A 14897-nucleotide genomic window follows, 5' to 3' on the forward strand; every position below is an offset into this window, starting at 1 on the left:
CAACAAATAAGTGAATTAGCTTGTAACAAGGCTGTAAAAAAACATGGTTTATTCTGCCAGAAAAAGCCTAGGATTAACTTATCCTTGGATATCCAAGGTTGAGTTGTTATCATCAAGATCAGCTATCTGTCTACAGGACCACAGGAACAAGGTTAGGTGATTCAACTGGGTGCAAGAGATACATCTGCAGCTATGTATTAATCCAGCCTTCTAGAGAAGGTTAAATGGACTTGTATCCACACAATAGCAAGACTGGGCTTAAAATAAGATACAATAATTACAGGACTTCGAGGACAAGACCTACAGGAGAAAATATATAGAATAAGGTTTCAAATACATAATCTGACATTACAAATCGCATCATTGATTGCAAAAAATAACTAAGGGAAAGCCTAAGGGTTGCTGGGCTCAGAATTCACTAGTGCTATAGGAGAAGACAGCTTGGTACACAGACTTGTATAACGAGGCCAAAGAATTACAACGGCTACCATTATCTTCGCTTGTGATGCAGCCATGACAGTACGGGCACTGACTGCATTGGGTGCATCTCGGGCAGCCGAGCCCGAATCACCAGTGTGAATTCAAAAATACCACTGGGTATGTGAGTAAACTGAGCTTACTCAATTGGCAGTGACAGCCAAGCTACAAAAAATAAGGAGAGTTAATGTTGATTTGTAGAAAGAAGAAAAAAAAAAAAGAATCAGTGGGCAACAGGTAGTCCCGGAGAGAAAAAAATAAATAAATAAAATATAGAGTTCTGGGGAAGGCCAAAGGGCTGTTGAAGTCCATGGATACCCTTAGCTGAGGGCTTGTGAGGATCTACTCTCCCAGGAGTGACTGAATGCACAGTGGGAAACAAAACCCTGCTTACTTTGGGACTATTCCCAGGACAAGGCTCTTTGTGAGTGTGCTGATATCGTTAGCACAGCGAGAGGAAAAAAATAACCTCAAAGCAAAGACCCCCCCCCCCAAAAAAAAGCAAGAGACAGCATTAAAAAAGAAAAACAGAGTAAGAGACTGAGAAAAAAAGGTCCTTCTCCTCGATTGCAGAAAGCACTTTAACTGACAAGTAGGCTACTTGTCAACACTGAGCTCCCAGGACTCAGTAACAATTGTTACTATGCTGCTGTATGTGCTGTGTTTACTTACGGAATGTAGTGTACTGTGTCCAATATCCATTAATGACAGCAGCCTTTACTTCCCTGGGGCCTGTATTTACCAGAACATAACTCCCCCTATTTTACTTGAGCTAAGTAATTAATGGAGATAATCCATTATTCTTTTTGTACATTAACATTATACAGAATACTTTGAAGTGAAAAGTTGCAGCTGGTCACATTTATGCAATTTTATATCATAAAATATTGCTGTAGGTGACACACACACCCACACCCATGGTATTTAGGAGGTAACAAACTCAGTGGTTTACAGTGGAAATGTGAAATATGTACAGTATGTGTAGTAAAAGGTTTTAACTCTACCTCAAGGCATCCAATCAGAATAAAAAATTGTGTCTCAACGGGAATATACATTTTTCTATTTTGTTACAGCAAAAATAAAAATAAATAAAAAATTAACAGTATCAGACAAAAATGTTGTCCACTTACCTGAACAACTTCTATTCCTCTTTTCCTGAAAAATAAGACAAAAATAATGGTCATTAATTTTACCAAAAGTAAATTTAAAGTTCATAAATAGACACTGTCATGCATCGAAAGTACCAATAACATGCAAGACGTTAGGTAAATGTGTGTCAGGCACTATAGGTGAGGATGTCTGTGTTCTCTTTTCAGTGCCCAAAACTCATAGGAAGAAAAGACTTGAATGAACCAACAGACTATAAAGGAAGAAATCCAACACAAAGCTAAGTGATGAAACAAATGACAAAGCACATTCCCATTTATTACCGCCATGTTATGAAATATAAGACATGTCTTTGCATCAGTCACACTCACTGGAGTCTTTTCTTTTTATAAACGTGAAGGTTCCTTTTACTCTTAATGTAAATACATGACAAAAAACTCCAAACTCTCCATAAGTGGGAGAAAACAGAAACTCAACGGAGGTCAATTTGACCCTATGGACAGTTACTGAGATACTGACACATGAGCCTAGCTGTGCCTAGAATAGGTGTAAAACTAAATTAACCTAAATTATTCAATACATTTGTCTGATAGCAAGACAGCAAAGTAGGGCAACTGACTACAACAATCCCATCCGAGAGCTGGAGAATATTCCTCTTTTTAAAAAAAGGGCACAAAATACTAGTCTTTGGATGTAATCTGTTGCGTGGCAACCAGCAGACCACTACAAGAGTGGAGTTGTTGGCAGAGGTATCTATGACTATCATAATGTACTGTAGTGCAGGACTACACTGTACACATGAGGAACCTGGACTCTTCTCCTTATCTATGATAGTGCACAGCAGTATAAGCAACTGTTTAACCACGACCTAGTGTGCATTAATGTGACCGTGCAATGACTCAAAAAGGCACAGAGGATGCCCCTCACATATTTAAACCTGTTGGACTTATATTAGTCCTTACCCCACCACTGAGAGACAAATTGCCCAAACAGAAAGTAGAAGAAAGGAGAAGGTCATATTGTTGATGGAACTGGCTTGTCAAGTGCCCTGTCCAGTTCAAGCCAAAAGGGATTCAGCAAAATATAACAAGTAGCTTGAATGGCCAAAACAACACATCTCCTACTTGGTGGGGGGCAGAGGTACAAAACCAGTCCAGCAACAAAACCAACCAACCCGGCCTGTCCAGCCCAGTTGTTTTTGAGGTAACCGTCCCGTAGTAACAGCAGTGCAGCCATTCACCGCTTCACAACAATGTGGATATTTAATACTGCAGCTGGCGGGTGTCATGGGTGTGAATGGGGCCTTTAGTTTCATCCCCATCTCAGATAAGGAGAGTGTCTGCTCTCCTATATTGTTACACAGACAGCAGAATAAAAAGGGATGAAGGAGAAGGCCCAGCAGAGAATCAGGCCAAGGTCAGAACTTTTTGAATAGGCTCGACACACAAGAACATTTTTATTACACTATTTCTTACTAACACACAGTACCATATATCCATAAACTCTAACCCTAAAGTTTGGTATTTATAGTACACCATAGACATGACTACTGCACTGCACGACAATATGTGAATTCAAAGTTTACACGTTGGTGTGTTCGAAAATGTGTTGCTGTGATCGAGCAAACACTGGGCCGAGACAGATAAAAGTAGGCCAACCAGGTGAAGCAGTATTACCCGTTTGAAATTCTTGATATGGCTGTTCCTTGAAATCAATACAATCAGTCCGTTATATGTTAATAGATTCATTTAAAGTGATACTTGCAATCACAGTCTTCTAATCACTGCAGTAAAATGTATTATTCGGGTGAAACACTACATACAAACGTACAGTTGGTGTAGCTCAATGTAATCTAGTCAGACTTGTTGTCCTAGAGCAGCCTTGCCTTGATAGGAGGAAGTGCCAATATTTTTCACATTATCCAATGATGCTGAGGCTGGCTGTTCTCAAATCAGGTATATGTGAGTCAGTAGGACGCCTTTAAATTGCTGTGCAAGTCCATGGGACAAACATAAACCCAAGTAGCTCTGACCACCTATAGGTCCAGCTGCACAAGACAGGCCAGACTCCACACTGAAGCATTCACAATGTCAGCTGCATGCCACATGCTGAGAGGCAGAAAATCTGCTCAGTCACTATTAAGAGTATGTTACTGGCACTGTTCTGTTCTGTTCAGGTGTAACATTTTAAAAAATGTTAACGTCCCATTTCAGAAACATGTTTGTAAAAATACTGACAGACATCTCTGCCTTCAGTAGAGGAACGTAAAAACACCTCTTTAGTGACAAAAGACACAAGCAAGTCAAGAACAACTTGACAAGTTAGTATAGTCAAGGTCTGACATTTTAGGGGACATAAACATTGGACACATTTGAGTGAAAGGGGGACTTTAATAACACCACTTTACAAGTCAAAAACCTGCACACATGTATCTGGTATGTAAAATCAAGGTGCATGAAATGGAATTCAAAGAGGGTGATATTGCCAAGGAAATGATTCGTTGATTAAAAAAAAAAAAACTGACACACCCTTGAAGAGTTGTGCCTTCTAGAAAGACAAAATGCCTTAAAAACAGTTGTGGTCTACTGGAGACACACAGAGGAAGGTTATCTTGGTTCCATCTTTTCCTTCCTCTTGAAGATGCTTTCTAACATGGTATGTGATAAGGGAAATATGTTAGGGAAAGGAGAACTAGAAGACAAGTTTCATTGGCTGACTAGGAAAAAGCAGTCATGCGGTGATCATATTTAAAGGTGTTGGTATTTGTTGTTGTTCCTGTATAAAGGCCTTTTCATTTGACTTGATCTTCTTCATCTTCTGTCACAAACACTGCTTCTTAAAAGGAGAATTCCGGTCGATTTCTACACGTAGCTCTGTTGTTTGTAAATTTGGAGTGCTGTCAGTAGCGAAAAAAATGAAAACAATCGGTGTTGCCTACACAGTGTTATCCTGCTGCTACAGTTTGCTCCCAGGATGCTGAAACAGAGCAAGTTTTAAACGTGCTTTTAGCATTCCTTCCGAGTGAACACAATGAATCAGCCTGCAGTAGATGTGAAAGAAATGCATATATGTTTTGCTAATTCAGCTCTGTTTAGTTCCAGTGTTGAGACAGCAAGACTTAGGGACCGTCTACAAACTACAACACCGAAAAGAATTACAACAAATATATTTAATTTAAAGCCCCAGTATGTAACCTTTGTAGTTGTTCATTATCAAAAGCTTGTCCTTTTTCATGAATATTGACAACCACCATCAATTTCAAATATTCCTATTAGATTGGAATTTTACATTTTCGCTTGCATGAACTGGGGTAGACGCTCCATAATGATGCACCATTTTGAAATACATTAGCCGGTAAGGGACATACAGGCTATACTGCTCCGCCTTTCACGTTTTCGACTCACAGCTGCTGCTAATGGGTATCATCACTTCCCGGCCCCGGCAAGTTTGAAAAAGGAAACATGGAGGACAACACGTATTCAAAATCCAAATTTTAGGAACAGGAGTCTTCTTCTTCGCCCAGAAAAAGAAAACGGATATTGAAAAGAGCAAGAGACCGGAAAAAGAGTGAACATTGGAGCTGTTTTGGAGGCACACACCAAATCCCAACAAGTTAATTATCCTCCGGACCGCTGCAGTCTCCTTTTCTTTCGCTCTCCTTTCCATCGGGTGGCGCGCGTGCCCACTCGTGGTGTCCGCGCCACTCTCCGAAAATTAACTCATGGATGTATTAACAGTACAGAGTACAGAACGCAACCAACAATGACGGCTGACAGACGGCCTTTTGCACACCTTCGCTTTTTGAAGCGTAGAGGCTACCGTAGCTGCAACACTGCGTGGCGAGAGAGAGTTGATTGCGATATATGATCTCAACGCTAGATGGGAGTAATTCTTACACAATGTAGCTTTAATGATTAAATAAGGTAGTGTCTCCAAACTTACTTCAATTATAACTTGTCTCCTGCTAGTTGTACTACAGCACTTACTTTTAAAAAATAAGCATAAGCCTATTTTTGAAAATATTTTTGTATCTTTTTTCGGTGTTGTACTTTGTAAACGGTCCCGAAGCACTTGTCTTGCCGTCTCAACACCGGAACTAAACAGAGCTGAATTAGCAGAACTTTTATGCATTTCTTTCACATCTACTGCAGGCAGATTCACTGTGTTCACTCGGAAGGAATCACATCACATGGGTAGGCACTTGTAATAACATTTCGAACATGTTAAGATTGAGATTAAAAATGTTTTGTGGATTAGAGTGTGGTAATCTGTGCTGGCTTAACCAGGTTGCTTTGTTAGGCAACAATCCTCTTGAAAAAAGAAAGGTAGGAAGCAAATTACCTGCTCCAATGCACACTGACAACCTACCTGACCTACCAGGGCACATTCCTGCTAAAGCAAATAACTGAAGATGCAAAAACATTCATCATTTTCTCGGACTTTTAGCCGCTGTCGTTGTTTGTGTTTTCAGGATAACTGCGGCCCTCGTAAACCACCGGCAGGTACGCAATGTTGCAATGAGAGATGATAAGTCTGCTGCCATACCTGGGAGCCACTCCCCAACCAGTATACTGTATAGCAGCTATTGTAAATCAGTGAGAGAGAGTTAACTTATCATGAAGTCACATCTGCTAAAAATGCACTAATTTAGAAGAACTTATAACATTTTACTTAGCTGGAAAAGGATAAGCTACAGCAACATAACATACATACAACACTCATATAGCTGCCCCTCTTAAGGCTGGAACACAAATCCTTGCTACAGTCGAAATACACCCTTGAACAAATTCATGTTATGACTATGCATTTGGACAGATAAGTCTCAAATAAAACATCTCACAACTACAGACACAAAGCCACAACTGGTCTATGTGATATCACACTGTTCCATTTATAATCTATATAAGATACTGTAATGGTCAAAGGTTAACTTTGTGGAATAAGAGCACATATTCTGGTTTAGATATGTAATTAATCTAGAAGAGATGTATTTTATAAAACAGCAGAGAGGCATAGGCCTTATCAACTGTGCTTTTAGTAAAACATGAAATGCTTAAAAAGGTGCAATATGTAATAGATTTACTGTATTCAATCCAAAAATGACCACAACGTGTCATCAGATATTAAGGAAACATGCTAAGTTGAAATACTATCTTTTCTGACAACAATGCAGAAGCCAGTATTTCTGGCTAGTCCACACAGCATTCTGGGATGGGAGTAAAACATGTTCTGGTTTATTTGCATTTCTTTAAACAAATCACAATGGTGCTGCTGCAAAAATAGCCTCTGGAAGGAACTTGTTTTTACGGAACACGTGTACGTTCAAAAGTTGTATTAGTTGTGCAACAGAAAACTCAGATTGGACAGATAGTCTGTCTGGATTTACCCTGCAGAGATTGGAGGTGCAGTTAACCAGTCCTCGTAAATCCTCTTAAAATCTCAAGTTATTGTGTTATTTATTTAGAGGAAGAGCAGTGAATTTTAGCACACCTCTTAATTCACTGTGACATACTGTTAGTGATGTAAGCCTACTGTATGTAAAACTGGTTGTGTTAGTTGCTCTACAATCACTTGACCTGGACGCATCGAATTGGGATCATCCACATACCTGCACAAATCAGCAAAGGCCTGAAAATTCAGCTTCTTCATCTTCTTCTCGCTGAGCCAGTAGCCGACTCTCCGGCCTTTCAGGAAGGTCTGCATCTTCACTGTGCTCCTGTTCCTTCTCTGGAGGTAAAGTGTGTGACTGAAGGCTCAACCAGGGATCAACCTGAACAGGCGAAAACAGGAAACCCCACTGTGACGTTTATCTCACAACAGCCAATGATGAGCAATGAAGGGAATAACGTTAGTTCACGACTCGGTTTGCGATACGTTACTCAAACACAGGCAGAAGTGACGCTTTCTAACTTAACGTTACTAGTCTGCCTCGTGGAGCTTAGCGCCCTCATTGGTTACACTAACGTTACCTAGCTAGTATCCGAACGTAGTATTACAGTGAATGTGGTTCAGCATCAGTGAGCAACATTCCCTTACCCCATTCTGCTAACCTCAACTGCTAACGTTAGCTAGCAAGTTGGGCAGTGACAATCTGCATAGCTAACCGATGGTATGCAATTAGGAAATATACGCCAGCGTGCTAACAGGGCTGACCAACGTTAAATGGCAGAACAGATTCATACAAAGTAACTAGTTAGTTAGTTTGCTAAACGATGAAGCAACTGACTGAACGGTAACGTTAACTACGTCAAAGAGAGGCTGTGGTGAGCTAGCATAAACTAACCTGGCAATTTTAGCACAGCTCCCCCCTGAATTTGTGTCCTCTTCAGAAACTAGCTCGGGTAGTTTCCCATTCTCGGTCCGTCCGGCGGAGAAGGAGTAGAAGTTTTCAAACAGTTGACAGATGTCAGGCTCAGCTGGACTCACGTTGAGATGTTCCTGGTGCTTTCTCCCTCAGTCTCTAGGTTGAACTGCCTGCACACACCCAGGATCCAGGAGACTGATGCTACCTTCACGAGCCCCTCGGAAAATACCACTCCTGACTGTATCGAATCACAGTCCTGATTTCACGTGTGTTGTGCTTTCCTTATCGATTAACTTGCAGATTATTTCCCGAGTAGTCAATTAATCGAGTTGTCTATTAAATTTCAGTAAATAAATTCCCATCTCAGTTCACCAGATATATTGCACAAGGATATACTCTTTTCAGTAATTTAACACACCATAGACTGAAGATCAGCGAATCAGGACTGAGCAAATGCTTAACATTTTGGTGAAAAATTACTATTTTTTTTTAATATTCTCCATAAGTCAACAAAAACATGATATGTCCTGTTGAACAACTGCATGAAGAGTGTAATTGATGTTTATATACATTTTTTAAATGGGGTGTTGTTTAAGCAGTTGTTCGTTGATAATCATGACTTTAACAGGAATATTTATTTCCATCATCAAGGTGAAAGATGCCGACCTCTCGGGACCCACAATTCTTAACTCTGTCCCTGCACATGAACCACCTCTTTGGGCTGTCTTTGGGTCGACAATATTTCTGACAGCCTTTAAAGGCAACCGGGATGCGGTCAGAGAAGTTCAGTGTGTTCTCAGTGAGCACCCATAGACAGTTAAAGAAAGTGAGCACCGTGGTGAGCATCACTCTAGTATATTTTATTTTCGGCGGGCGCCCTAACAGAGAAAACATGTCACGGTGGCGCCATCCATAGGTAAACCTGCAACATACAGCAGTTTAACTTTTTTCCAATTTACAGCCAACACAATACAGACTGCAACAACGAAGTCAAAATAAAATAAATACAGTCATATGACTTTATCTTAAAATCCAATGTGTGAACATTGGCTGAATATAAATGTTATCCAAGTATATTATTTTTAATTATATTCAACACAAATGTTTACGACAACCCCTATTTGTCCTGATTTTATGAATGGGGGAAGTCTTTGTAACGGTACAATCAGATCATTTGCGGAGGTCTCACGGTCAAAATGAATGGATAAATGAAGAAATAAACAGGATTCAAGAGATTTCGAAGATACCGAACTAAGTTACCATGACGTATTTAAAACAAAATAAAACGAACAGATTTCAAAAATACACAACAGCAGAAAGCTGGTGGCTGGAGGGAAGACAGGACACACCACCGATTTTTAGACCTCTATCTACCACCAGGACAGGTAACATCCCCAAACTTCAGACCTCTGTTTTTTAGGGAGAAAATCCAGCTGAAGTACATTCTTTTCAGTGATTGTGTGTGTGTGTGTGTGTGTGTGTTTATTGTATACAATTATATAAATTAAAATGGATTTTCCTTTTTTTGTAAATTTTTACTGTAATTCACCCACAAAAACTGATATTTTTTAAATGTCTTTAGAACTTGATTATATTGTGAGAATATGCCAACAGTTTTCTGCCACCATGAGATACAGTCTAACTTACATAAAACCAATCGATACGCCTATACTTAATATATATTCAAGTCTTAATGCTTAATGCTACCGGCTTGAACAAAAAAATAATTTAATTTACTTAACTCACTGCTGGAAAAACACTGTAGCGTCACTTCCTCCACGTGGTCTCGGCCCAAACTCCCGCCCGGAACAGTCATTTGTCAACACTGTTGTGCAGCTCAGACCATAGACTATAACAAGCTCAGGCCGGTGTCTTTGTGTTCTCTTCACCCTCTTTTTTTACCAGAATGGCAGCAAATAAAGAAGACTCTGACGATATTTTTGCCAACGAGGAGGAGCTCGAGAAGGCTTTGTGTGTGCTGGCTGGAAGCGACCCAGAAAACTGCTCTTATTCTCGGGTAAGAAAGGTTTCCTGCACCGCATCCCTGCAGCCATCGCCATCGCCTGCCTACTGTCGCTTTTTCCCATTACACAAGTACTGCAGTTTTAGATGCAGTGTTGTGTGTTCATTGTGACTGTGTGTGTCACAAGTTAACAGTAGTTTCTATTTATTTATATGTTATAATTTCTCGTAAGGGGTTTGTAGTTTCTAAGGGCCACTTGAAATTATATTTTTGCAGGGTATCACTGCACTGTATCAATAATTTGTACACTGCTGTATATTTATGCCTCCTGTGTTATTCTTACAGGGCTATGTGAAGAGACAGGCTGTGTTTGCTTGCAACACCTGCACTCCCAGTGCAGCAGAGCCTGCTGGGGTTTGTCTGGCCTGTGCCAATAAATGCCACGATGGACATGATATCTTTGAACTGTACACCAAAAGGTATTTTGTTAGTTTTTTGTGTGTGTTGTACTGATACTGAACTGACCATACAAATTCAATCCCACAGTTTGCTTTATCCATTTCATGATTTTCACATTTTCCCCAATGTAGAAATTTTCGCTGTGACTGTGGAAATAGCAAGTTTGGGGAATTCAAGTGCCAGCTAATTCCTGTGAGTCCTCTTGTTTTAATACGATTTCTAATGAAATCATCTGCCATTTATTTTCCGATTGCTGAAGTTATTCCGTCTCTTGTATTCACAGGCCAAAGATGAGGAAAACGTTAGAAATCACTACAGTCACAACTTCAATGGCTGTTACTGCACGTGTGATCGGCCGTATCCAGATACAGACGATCAGGTATTCCTTTTATTTATTTCTCATGTAATTCTGATTATGATATGAAATCTTCTGTTTATGTTTGGCTGTCATCTGTCACTACACAAAACACCCTTTTTTTTTTATTACCCAATAGTCCAACGATGAGATGATTCAGTGTGTCATCTGTGAGGATTGGTTTCATAGCAGGGTAAGCATAAGTCATCTTTCATTCAATTTACATACTTATAGCCTTCTTCTCATGATGTAGTCATTTTGTTTGTCTTTGACAGCATCTGGGCTGCACTACAGTAGAACCTGAGGAGCTGCAAGAGATGACATGTGAGGCCTGCATGAACAAGGTTCCTGTCTTGTGGACATATGCTGCTCACTTTGCAGGTAAGTCATTACCCTGAGCTGCTCGTCACAGGCAGCAAATACAAACCCACATGTCTAACTTTGCAAACAAACATTTTATTTGTCTTTCCCCTTTAGTACCACCTGTGGTCAGTGATCCTGAGGAAGAGGTAGAAGTCGAGGAAGGAGCAGAAATGGAAGAAGCCCCTGAGTCTAGTAAAACTAGCGACGAGGAACCATCCACCAGTGTTGAGCATACAAAGCAGGAGGTGAGAAAGCGTGCTCCTGAGACATGCCTGTGTTTCTATGTTTGCCATATTAAGAGTGAAAACAGATAGAAGGGAGTTAAAGTGAACAAGAAAACCTACTAACACCAAAGCTGTGCTGGGGCTGACCCTGCTATGAAACCAATCCATATGGCATGACTGGTAGAGATAGGAAATATTCCCATGTTAATCACATGTCATCGGACAACTTAAGACAGTTTCGTGATCAGAGATTTGGTTGTGTCGGAGTTAAAATTACTGTGCGTTGACAATATAACACTATAGCCATAAAATTGGGTTTATTTACATGTAACGACTGTCGTTGGCTAATGTGAGGCGTCCATATTTGTTTGGCTTTCTGGCACTTTTGATATTATAAAGTGCCAAGTCGAAATATTTCCAAGCTTTCCCAGTCGCAGTTACAATTTGGATATTGAACGCTCTTTTCAAGTCGGAAACTTGTAATAACGATAACTTGTATATGACATGAACGCAGCATTATCATACTCCACTAGCCCCACACAAAAAGCGGGAAAATGGAGGAAACATAAATTTAGGTCTCCTCTTGTTTACCTTTCCATTAATGGTTTTGGTTGCATTTTCCTTTTTATATAGAAAAAAAATGGTTAGAATTTTAAAGTGGCAATCCTTAAGCCCAGTTCAGACCAAAGATTTGTAACGAGTTGAAACTTGCAACGCGGCAGACTGCATGGTTCTAAAACCTGCCAGTTTAAACCAATGAGAGGAGATGAGACAGTGTATCATCTCCATAGCAACAACTCTTTGTACTTCCGTTCTAACTTCCAACATTTTGGCCTTTTTTGTAGCTGTATATATCATTTGTTGCGTGTAAATATGAACATGGATAACTTTAGTGATAGTGAGATGCTTGCTACAGTTGCATTTTAAGTGATTAAAATTTCAGTCCTGGTTGATTTAGAATTTCCATTCGAGTGAAAACAATGGAATTGTACTGAGAGTTCAGCAGTCTGGAGCAAAAAAAAAATAGAATGAATCTCATTCTATTTCTATGGTGTGGAGTCTTGTTGTAGATATATGAACTTTTTGAAGTTTTCAGATTGAACTGTTCCATTTTTTTGTGTGTATACATGGACAACAACTAATGCTGCGTTCCAAGCAACCTGTAACTCGTGTTTTCACAACCTTCTACCAGTGAAAGTGCCCTGGAACGGCAGTCAAACCCGTAACTTACTACTCGTGAACTCGTACCAGATCGTTGTACTCCCAGTTAGTTTTTGACGTCACACACACATAAACAACAATGGCGACCCCTGTTAATGCTGTACAGACGCCGTTTATTAACAGTGATAAGTAGAAATAAATAGACATAAATAGGCAACGTAAAGTAACCTAGATAGCTAACGTCAACGTTAGGTAGCCGCTAGCTAACGCTAGCTAGAAGGGTTTGTGGTGACTTTGCCTGGAACGCTACCAACTCGTGAGTTGAAGTCGTAACTTACGGGCTAAAAACTTTCTGGAACGCAGCATAATACAGCATTTTCTCTGGGACATGTCACGCCAGACGCCCAGTTTGTAATACATTCATCAGTGGACCATATGCTCAATCACCATTGTGTTAGCTCCTTCTGTGATGCATGGTGACTTAACAGTGACAGTTATTCAAATGAAAATCTTCATGATTACAGTTTTAAGAAAACATCCCTTGTATCCATACTGTATATGCACAAATCAATTAAAAAAAGTAGTACATATTCATTGTTTTACATTTACAGGTAAAAATAACATAATATAATTAAACTTGCTTTGTAACTCTGGCCTAATTATAATATCAGAGCATTGTGTTTATCTGTGCTCACTGTGCACATTCCCTCTGTGGCAGCTGGTGTTTTTTTGTTTCCACAAGATGGGGCTGGAGGGTAATGAGCAGATTATAGAGCAGGCTCCAACTCCTGTTATCTTGCTTTCCTCTCCTCTGGGTAATTAGGGGAGAAATGACCCATGAGGCACTGCTTTGCCTGCTCTGTAGAAGGCTTTGGCTAGGCTTCACAGGACAGCTTACTGTAAACTGGTGATTTTCATCGCCCAATCATCTCATCGTGTCAGTCGCCTTGAGACTTCCCCGGATGAGTCTGCAGTGCTGCGTTTTACAAAGCCCAGGTGTTATCATCCGCTCCTCCTGCCAGATTAACACAGCAACTCACCCCATCCTCTGTCATTATTTCTATTTTAGAAAGCAGCAAGCAGGAGTTCCCCTTGCAAACGGACCCATGAGGCAATGACAGGCAGCCCTGCAAAGGCCATGACCAAAACTGTTGTGTGCAGGCTGAAGGAGCTGCAGGCCAAGGGCCTGGAGAGGCCAAGACATGGAGCGGTGTTCTGGCCTTACAGTTGGCGCTCCAAGCTCTGCACCTGCATGAGCTGCAAGGTAAATCACAAATAATAGCTCTCTTATAATGTGGGCTTTAACAAACTGCACAAGAAAGCCACTTTACAGGGGTTGGCTCTATGTGATCCTGATTCATGTTACAGTGTCTATGAAGTACTTAGGCTTCTTTCATTAAAGAATGTTTGTGAACTGTGTGTATTGCATTGTTGCACAGAGGATCTATGTGGCTGCCGAAGTGCAGTTTCTTATGGATCAGTCCGACACCATTCTGGCCTACGAGAACAAAGGCTTGGATGAGCCATTTGGGCAGCACCCGCTGATGGCACTGACAAGCTCAATGGACCGTATACAGCAGCTGGAGGTCATTTACGGTGAGCGTGGGGAGGGCAGTAAGGAAGATGTGGGGTCAGTTTTCCTCCAAGGATGTAATCATGGAAAGTGAAGTTTATGGGAAAGGCGATTGATCGAGACTAATTAATCATGTTTTCCTCCCCCAGGTTTCAACGAGCTGTCAACTTCGATGACTGCATTTTTAGAACAGTGTGTTGCTGAAGGAAAGGTGAGAAATTGATGTCTAAGTGCAAAATAGTCTGGAGCGTTAGAATTAAACATAGCCAAAAATGTGCAATTTTGCAGTCAAGAATCGTGTATGGTTGACACTGGGTCTTGTGTGTGCCTTCTTTTTCTTCCTCCAAATCTCAAACCTGAACCATTCCCTACCTCTCTCTATCAGACGGTCACAGTCGAAGCTGTACATCAGTTCTTTGAGGAGCTGCGGGCTAGAAAAAGACGAAGGACCAACGCAGGATACCAGTAACGAGAAGGCCATGCTGCTATCATATGCCTGGTTCATCTGGTGCTTTAAATGAATGTGAATCTTGGAAGACCCTTTTTTTTTCTCTGTTGAATAAAAGGGCCTTCTTGCTGCATCCAATGTGATCCTAAAGCTTGAACAATTAGTGCAAAGACTGCTGACTTGCTGAGTTTTTGGGGTTAACGTTTTGTTTCCAATGGTTTTTATTGATTTATAATTATGCCTTAACTCTGAAGCTCATGATGAAGGTTACTTGAAACATTTATGAACATTTTGTTTGAGCCTAGTATGTTTAAGATTAAATTGCTATAATGTTATGAGAGTACATCATGTGAACATGATAATGTCCAGTTTGTCATTTTGACAGTTAAATACCAGGGTTTTCCAGTGGCGACCAGTTAAGACAAACTTGTTCATAAAAGTGATGTAAACACATATCACTGTT

The 14897-nt window shown here is 40.4% G+C and overlaps 2 protein-coding genes across 6 annotated transcripts in view; one reads left to right on the forward strand and one right to left on the reverse strand.

Moving 5' to 3' along the window:
* The window catches only part of itpk1b (inositol-tetrakisphosphate 1-kinase b), a 34131-nt gene extending 26128 nt beyond the window's left edge, over window positions 1-8003 (reverse strand). For both annotated transcript variants that reach the window (XM_039787119.1, XM_039787120.1), the window contains exons 1-3: window positions 7868-8003; window positions 7193-7354; window positions 1608-1632 (exon numbers count right to left, since the gene is read on the reverse strand). In XM_039787119.1, coding sequence (XP_039643053.1) covers window positions 1608-1632; window positions 7193-7287 — 120 coding nt within the window. In that variant the 5' untranslated portion in view covers window positions 7288-7354; window positions 7868-8003. The remainder of the gene's footprint in view (window positions 1-1607; window positions 1633-7192; window positions 7355-7867) is intronic.
* A 51-nt stretch (window positions 8004-8054) lies between these two features.
* On the forward strand, window positions 8055-14455 carry LOC120549906 (putative E3 ubiquitin-protein ligase UBR7). 4 transcript variants are annotated; one of them, XM_039787117.1, is made up of 13 exons: window positions 8408-8804; window positions 9202-9273; window positions 9794-9905; window positions 10197-10330; window positions 10442-10502; window positions 10594-10689; window positions 10805-10858; window positions 10941-11046; window positions 11143-11273; window positions 13483-13677; window positions 13853-14009; window positions 14136-14197; window positions 14372-14455. In XM_039787117.1, the coding sequence occupies exons 3-13, from the start codon at window positions 9795-9797 to the stop codon at window positions 14453-14455; spliced, it is 1191 nt and encodes a 396-aa protein (XP_039643051.1). In that variant the 5' UTR covers window positions 8408-8804; window positions 9202-9273; window position 9794. The 4 variants fall into 4 exon arrangements, with proteins under 4 accessions (XP_039643049.1, XP_039643051.1, XP_039643052.1 ...); XM_039787115.1 differs by lacking the exons at window positions 8408-8804; window positions 9202-9273 and adding an exon at window positions 8055-8154; XM_039787118.1 differs by lacking the exon at window positions 9202-9273.
* The last annotated feature ends 442 nt before the right edge of the window (window positions 14456-14897 follow it).

The sequence above is a fragment of the Perca fluviatilis genome, chromosome 20 (assembly GCF_010015445.1).
Source record: "Perca fluviatilis chromosome 20, GENO_Pfluv_1.0, whole genome shotgun sequence".
NCBI classification, from domain to species: Eukaryota; Metazoa; Chordata; class Actinopteri; order Perciformes; family Percidae; genus Perca; species Perca fluviatilis.